The sequence below is a fragment of the Rattus norvegicus genome, chromosome 16 (assembly GCF_021556685.1).
Source record: "Rattus norvegicus strain SHRSP/BbbUtx chromosome 16, alternate assembly SHRSP_T2T, whole genome shotgun sequence".
NCBI classification, from domain to species: domain Eukaryota; kingdom Metazoa; phylum Chordata; class Mammalia; order Rodentia; family Muridae; genus Rattus; species Rattus norvegicus.
In genome coordinates, this window is record NC_141549.1 from 21,278,809 (window position 1) to 21,285,731 (window position 6,923).

A 6,923-nucleotide genomic window follows, 5' to 3' on the forward strand; every position below is an offset into this window, starting at 1 on the left:
AATGCCGCTGACTTTCAGGCTGCTGTTGCACCAGAGCCAACTATGTCCACCTACCCTGCTGACTGTCTGCCAGATGTGGAACCAGAGCCAACTATGTCCACCCACCCTGCTGACACTCTGGCTGCTCTTGAGCCTGAGCTGACTAATTCCAACAACACTGCTCACTGTCTGGCTGACCTTGAGCCTGATCCGACGATTTCTACCAATGCCGCTGACTTTCAGGCTGCTGTTGCACCAGAGCCTGCTATGTCCACCTACCCTGCTGACGGTCTGCCAGATGTGGAACCAGAGCCAACTATGTCCACCCACCCTGCTGACACTCTGGCTGCTCTTGAGCCTGAGCTGACTAATTCCAACAACACTGCTGACTGTCTGGCTGACCTTGAGCCTGATCCGACGATTTCTACCAATGCCGCTGACTTTCAGGCTGCTGTTGCACCAGAGCCTGCTATGTCCACCAACCCTGCTGACAGTATGGCAGCTGTTGAGCCTGAGCCGACTATGTCCACCCACCCTGCTGACATTCTGACTGCTGATGAGCCTGAACATAATAATTCTACCAAAGCTGCTGACTGTCTGGCTGACCTTGAGCCTGAGCCAAACATGTCCACCCACCCTGCTGACAGTCTGCCTGATGTGGAACCAGAGCCAACTATGTCCACCCACCCTGCTGACACTCTGGCTGCTCTTGAGCCTGAGCTGACCAATTTCAACAACACTGCTGACTGTCTGGCTGACCTTGAGCCTGATCCGACTATTTCTACCAATGCCGCTGACTTTCAGGCTGCTGTTGCACCAGAGCCAACTATGTCCACCCACCCTGCTGACTGTCTGCCTGATGTGGAACCAGAGCCAACTATGTCCACCCACCCTGCTGACACTCTGGCTGCTCTTGAGCCTGAGCTGACTAATTCCAACAACACTGCTCACTGTCTGGCTGACCTTGAGCCTGATCCGACGATTTCTACCAATGCCGCTGACTTTCAGGCTGCTGTTGCACCAGAGCCTGCTATGTCCACCTACCCTGCTGACTGTCTGCCAGATGTGGAACCAGAGCCAACTATGTCCACCCACCCTGCTGACACTCTGGCTGCTCTTGAGCCTGAGCTGACTAATTCCAACAACACTGCTGACTGTCTGGCTGACCTTGAGCCTGATCCGACGATTTCTACCAATGCCGCTGACTTTCAGGCTGCTGTTGCACCAGAGCCTGCTATGTCCACCAACCCTGCTGACAGTATGGCAGCTGTTGAGCCTGAGCCGACTATGTCCACCCACCCTGCTGACATTCTGACTGCTGATGAGCCTGAACATAATAATTCTACCAAAGCTGCTGACTGTCTGGCTGACCTTGAGCCTGAGCCAAACATGTCCACCCACCCTGCTGACAGTCTGCCTGATGTGGAACCAGAGCCAACTATGTCCACCCACCCTGCTGACACTCTGGCTGCTCTTGAGCCTGAGCTGACCAATTTCAACAACACTGCTGACTGTCTGGCTGACCTTGAGCCTGATCCGACTATTTCTACCAATGCCGCTGACTTTCAGGCTGCTGTTGCACCAGAGCCAACTATGTCCACCCACCCTGCTGACTGTCTGCCTGATGTGGAACCAGAGCCAACTATGTCCACCCACCCTGCTGACACTCTGGCTGCTCTTGAGCCTGAGCTGACTAATTCCAACAACACTGCTGACTGTCTGGCTGACCTTGAGCCTGATCCGACTATTTCTACCAATGCCGCTGACTGTCGGGCTGCTGTTGCACCAGAGCCCGCTATGTCCACCAACCCTGCTGACAGTATGGCAGCTGTTGAGCCTGAGCCGACTATGTCCACCCACCCTGCTGACATTCTGACTGCTGACGAGCCTGAACATAATACTTCTACCAAAGCTGCTGACTGTCGGGCTGACCTTGAGCCTGAGCCAAACATGTCCACCCACCCTGCTGACAGTCTGCCTGATGTGGAACCAGAGCCAACTATGTCCACCCACCCTGCTGACACTCTGGCTGCTCTTGAGCCTGAGCTGACCAATTTCAACAACACTGCTGACTGTCTGGCTGACCTTGAGCCTGATCCGACTATTTCTACCAATGCCGCTGACTTTCAGGCTGCTGTTGCACCAGAGCCAACTATGTCTACCTACCCTGCTGACTGTCTGCCAGATGTGGAACCAGAGCCAACTATGTCCACCCACCCTGCTGACACTCTGGCTGCTCTTGAGCCTGAGCTGACTAATTTCAACAACACTGCTGACTGTCTGGCTGACCTTGAGCCTGATCCGACTATTTCTCCCAATGCCGCTGACTGTCGGGCTGCTGTTGCACCAGAGCCCGCTATGTCCACCAACCCTGCTGACAGTATGGTAGCTGTTGAGCCTGAGCCGACTATGTCCACCCACCCTGCTGACATTCTGACTGCTGACGAGCCTGCACATAATACTTATACCAAAGCTGCTGACTGTCTGGCTGACCTTGAGCCTGAGCCAAACATGTCCACCCACCCTGCTGACAGTCTGCCTGATGTGGAACCAGAGCCAACTATGTCCAAGCACCCTGCTGACACACTGGCTGCTCTTGAGCCTGAGTCGACTAAATCCTCCAATGCTGCTGACTGTCTGGCCTATGTTGAGCCAGAGCCAGCTATGTCCACCCACCGTGCCGACAGTCTGGCTGCTCTTGAGCATGAGCTGTCTCATGCCAACAAAGATGCTGACTGTCTGGCTTCTCTCAAGGCTGAGCTGATTAATTCCACCAATGCTACTGATTGTCTGGCTTCTGTTGGGACTGAGACAACCATGTCCACCCAGCCTACTGACAATTTGGCAGCTGTTGAGCCTGAACATAATTCCACCAATACTGCTGACGGTAAGGACTCTGTTGAACAAGAGCCATCTAAGCCCACCTACCGTGCCGACAGTCTGGCTGCTCTTGAGCATGAGCTGACTAATTCCAACAACACTGCTGACTGTCTGGCTTCTCAGAAGGCTGAGTCAATTGATTCTACCAATGCTACTGATTGTTTGGCTTCTGTTGGAACTGAGACAACTATGTCCACCCACCCGGCTGACAATATGGCTACTGATGAGCTTGAGGCTACACATTCCACCAATGCTGCTTACTTTCTGGCCGCTCTTGAGCCCCAGTCGACTAATTCCTCCAATGCTGCTGATATTCTGGCTTCTGTTGGGTCTGACACAACCATGTCTACCCACCTTGCTGATATTCCTATTGCTCATGAGCCTGACTATAATGATTCTACCAATGCTGCTGACAGTCTGGACTCCGTTGAGCCAGAGCCAGCTATGTCCACCCACCGTGCCAACAGTCTGGCTGCTCTTGAGCATGAGCTGTCTCATGTCAACAAAGCTGCTGACTGTCTGGCTTCTCTCAAGGCTGAGCCAACCATGTCCACCCAGCCTGCTGACAGTTCGGCAGCTGTTGAGCCTGAGCCTACAATTTCCACCAGAGCTGCTGATTTTCTGGCTACTGTTCTGCCAGAGCTAACTAGGTCAAACCACCCTGCTTACTGTCTGGACTCTGTTCAGCCTGAGTCATCTATGTCCACACACCCTGCTGATAATATGGCTACTGATGAGCTTGAGCCTACAAATTCGACCAACGCTGCTTACTGTCTGGCTGCTCTTGAGCCTAAGTCGACTAAATCCTCCAATTCTGCTGACTGTCTGGCCTATGTTGAGCCAGAGCCAGGTATGTCCACCCACCGTGCCGACAGTCTGGCTGCTCTTGAGCATGAGCTGTCTCATGTCAACAAAGATGCTGACTGTCTGGCTTCTCTCAAGGCTGAGCTGATTAATTCCATCAATGCTACTGATTGTCTGGCTTCTGTTGGGACTGAGACAACCATGTCCACCCAGCCTACTGACAGTTTGGCAGCTGTTGAGCCTGAACATAATTCCACCAATGCTGCTGACGGTCTGGACTCTGTTGAACAAGAGCCAGCTAAGCCCACCCACCGTGCCGACAGTCTGGCTGCTCTTGAGCATGAGCTGACTAATTCCAACAACACTGCTGACTGTCTGGCTTCTCAGAAGGCTGAGTCAATTGATTCTACCAATGCTTCTGATTGTTTGGCTTCTGTTGGGACTGAGACAACTATGTCCACCCACCCTGCTGACAATATGGCTACTGATGAGCTTGAGCCTACACATTCCACCAATGCTGCTTACTGTCTGGCTGCTCTTGAGCCTGAGTCGACTAAATCCTCCAGTGCTGCTGACTGCCTGGCCTATGTTGAGCCAGAGCCAGCTATGTCCACCCACCGTGCCGACAGTCTGGCTGCTCTTGAGCATGAGCTGTCTCATGCCAACAAAGATGCTGGCTGTCTGGCTTCTCTCAAGGCTGAGCTGATTAATTCCACCAATGCTACTGATTGTCTGGCTTCTGTTGGGACTGAGACAACCATGTCCACCCAGCCTGCTGACAGTTTGGCAGCTGTTGAGCCTGAACATAATAATTCTACCAATGCTGCTGACGGTCTGGACTCTATTGAACAAGAGCCAGCTATGCCCACCCCCCGTTCCGACAGTCTGGCTGCTCTTGAGCATGAGCTGTCTCATGCCAATAAAGCTGCTGACTGTCTGGCTTCTCTCAAGGCTGAGCCAACCATGTCCACCCAGCCTGCTGACACTTTGGCATCTGTTGAGCCTGAGCCTACTTTTTCCACCAAAGCTGCTGATTGTCTGGCTACTGTTCAGCCTGAGCTAACTAGGTCAAACCACCCTGCTGACTGTCTGGATTCTGTTCAGCCTGAGTCATCTATGTCCCCACACCCTGCTGACAGTTTGGTAGCTATTGAGCCTGAACTGACTAATTCCACCAAAGCTGCTGACTGTCTGGACTCTGCTGAGCCAGAGCCAACTATGTCCACCCACCATGCTGACATTCTGACTGCTGTTGAGCCTGAACATACTAATTGCTCCAGTACTGCTGACTGTCTGCCTGCTGTTCAGCCTGAGTCCAGTATGTCCACCCACCCTGCTGACAGTATGGCTGCTATTGATGCTGAGCCTACAGATCCTGCCATTGTTGCTGACTGTCTGGCTGCTCTTGAACCTCGGCTGTCTGTTACATGTGCTGCTGACAGTAGTGTGTTAGTTGAGAGTCATGACTCAGGACCAGCTAGTCACATTGGATTGGATTATGTAGTTGATTTACCTCTTTACAAGGAGAGTACAAGGTACAAACCCCATGCTGACCCAGAGCCCACTCCTGGTTCCTGCACTTGTTATTCCCTTGACTCCATTCAAATGACTAACCTGACTCTTTTGATATCCCTTAGTGAAGAAGAAATATTTGATTCTGCTACTTCAGATGAGGAATCTTCTTTTACTCCTGACGTAGAAGAAGGTCTGCCTGCTACTCAGGGTGCTGAGGATATTTTTCATGCTTCCGCACGAGCTGAACCAATAAACCACAGCTTGATCCTTCTCAGGGAGAGTGGATATCTTCGGGCAACAGAGATACCACGCATACCTTTTTTGCTCTTCATATGGCTTATATCCTCACTCTTATCCATCATAACATGGATGAAAATCCAAATTCAACAAGCATGGCATGAAGAAAATGGCCAAGGAGCTCCCACTAAGAAGAGAGTCGGACCAGGTAAGTTAAACTAAAATAGTAGCTTAAAATAGATTAAGATTGTTTTACTAGAAACCTAGGTCTCTTTTGTTAATAAATTTCATACTTCTATAGGGCTATTTACGCATAACCTAGAACCTGAAAACTTTATTTTTTCTCAATTTATAGAAAATAATTTTCATAATGTAACAAATCCAGTTTAGAGAAATACAACTGACCAGGTAATATTTTTTCCTACTTGGATGTTTCCTATTCTAGAATGAGGAGATTATTGTCACTTCCAGTGAAAACATGTGTTTCCTGAATGACTAAGCCGGGAAAACTTCCTGTTAAATGTTATTGTCTATTTATCGCTGTCATTCTGAACTCTGACTTCTGAAGTTAGCATAGCCTTTGACCGCAACATTCCAAAAGAAGCAACTTCTGAGATTAAAAATAACAAGAGAAGCATCCACCTTCTCACTGTTTCTCTCTACATTGATATGTCTACATTGATATCTACATGAATATGACACTGATGTTGTTGATGCTGGGCATGACAATATCACCAGAGATGTGCCTGATGATACTGTTAATAATTCTTCTTTTTCTTCTAGTGGCTGCGGCTCCTGATCCCTAGACCCTTGATGCTCCTCCAGGATCGATTGGAATATCAAAACACAGTCTGTGTGGGAGAATTGATCATATATATAAATTTTAAAATAAAATGTTCAGTCTGATTGTAGACTGAAGTAAAAATTGATTGTTTCATTGGAGTCTCAGTTGTGCCATGTGATGCTTCCTGGAAACTTTTTTCAATTATTTTCAATTTTAATATTTTCAATTTTAATATTTACTTATTTACTTTACATCCTGCTCACTGCCCCCTCCCTGTCAGCCTCTCCCATAATTGTTCCCTTGTGCCCCACTCTCCTTCTCCTCTCAGTGGGTAGGGGCCATTTGGTTATCTTCCCACCCTGGAACATGAAGTCTCTGTGAGACTAATCCCTTCCTCTCCCACTGAGTCAGAGGACACAATCTAGCTAGAAGAACCTATTCTGCATACAGGCAACATCCTTTAGGATAACCCATGCTGTAATTGTTTGGGACTCACACAAAGATCAAGCTGCACATCTCCTACCTATGTGTGTGGAGGCTTAGGACCAGCCTCTGTATGTTCTTTGGTTGGTGGTTCAGTCTCTAAGAGCCCTAAGAGTCCAGGTCAGGTGATTTGGTTAGTCTTCCTGTGGCGTTCTTATCGTCTGAGGGACTGCAATCCTTCCACTTATTTTTCCATGACAGTCTTCAAGATCCATCCAATTTTAGCTGGGAGTGTTCATCT

General features: G+C 49.5%; 1 protein-coding gene across 1 annotated transcript in view; it reads left to right on the forward strand.

Moving 5' to 3' along the window:
* The window catches only part of LOC134482333 (mucin-16-like), a 44,180-nt gene extending 37,836 nt beyond the window's left edge, over positions 1-6,344 (forward strand). Inside the window, exons 11-12 of the mRNA XM_087589345.1 lie at positions 19-5,623; positions 6,199-6,344. Of these exons, the coding sequence (XP_087445471.1) occupies positions 19-5,623; positions 6,199-6,221 (5,628 nt within the window). The 3' untranslated portion in view covers positions 6,222-6,344. The remainder of the gene's footprint in view (positions 1-18; positions 5,624-6,198) is intronic.
* The last annotated feature ends 579 nt before the right edge of the window (positions 6,345-6,923 follow it).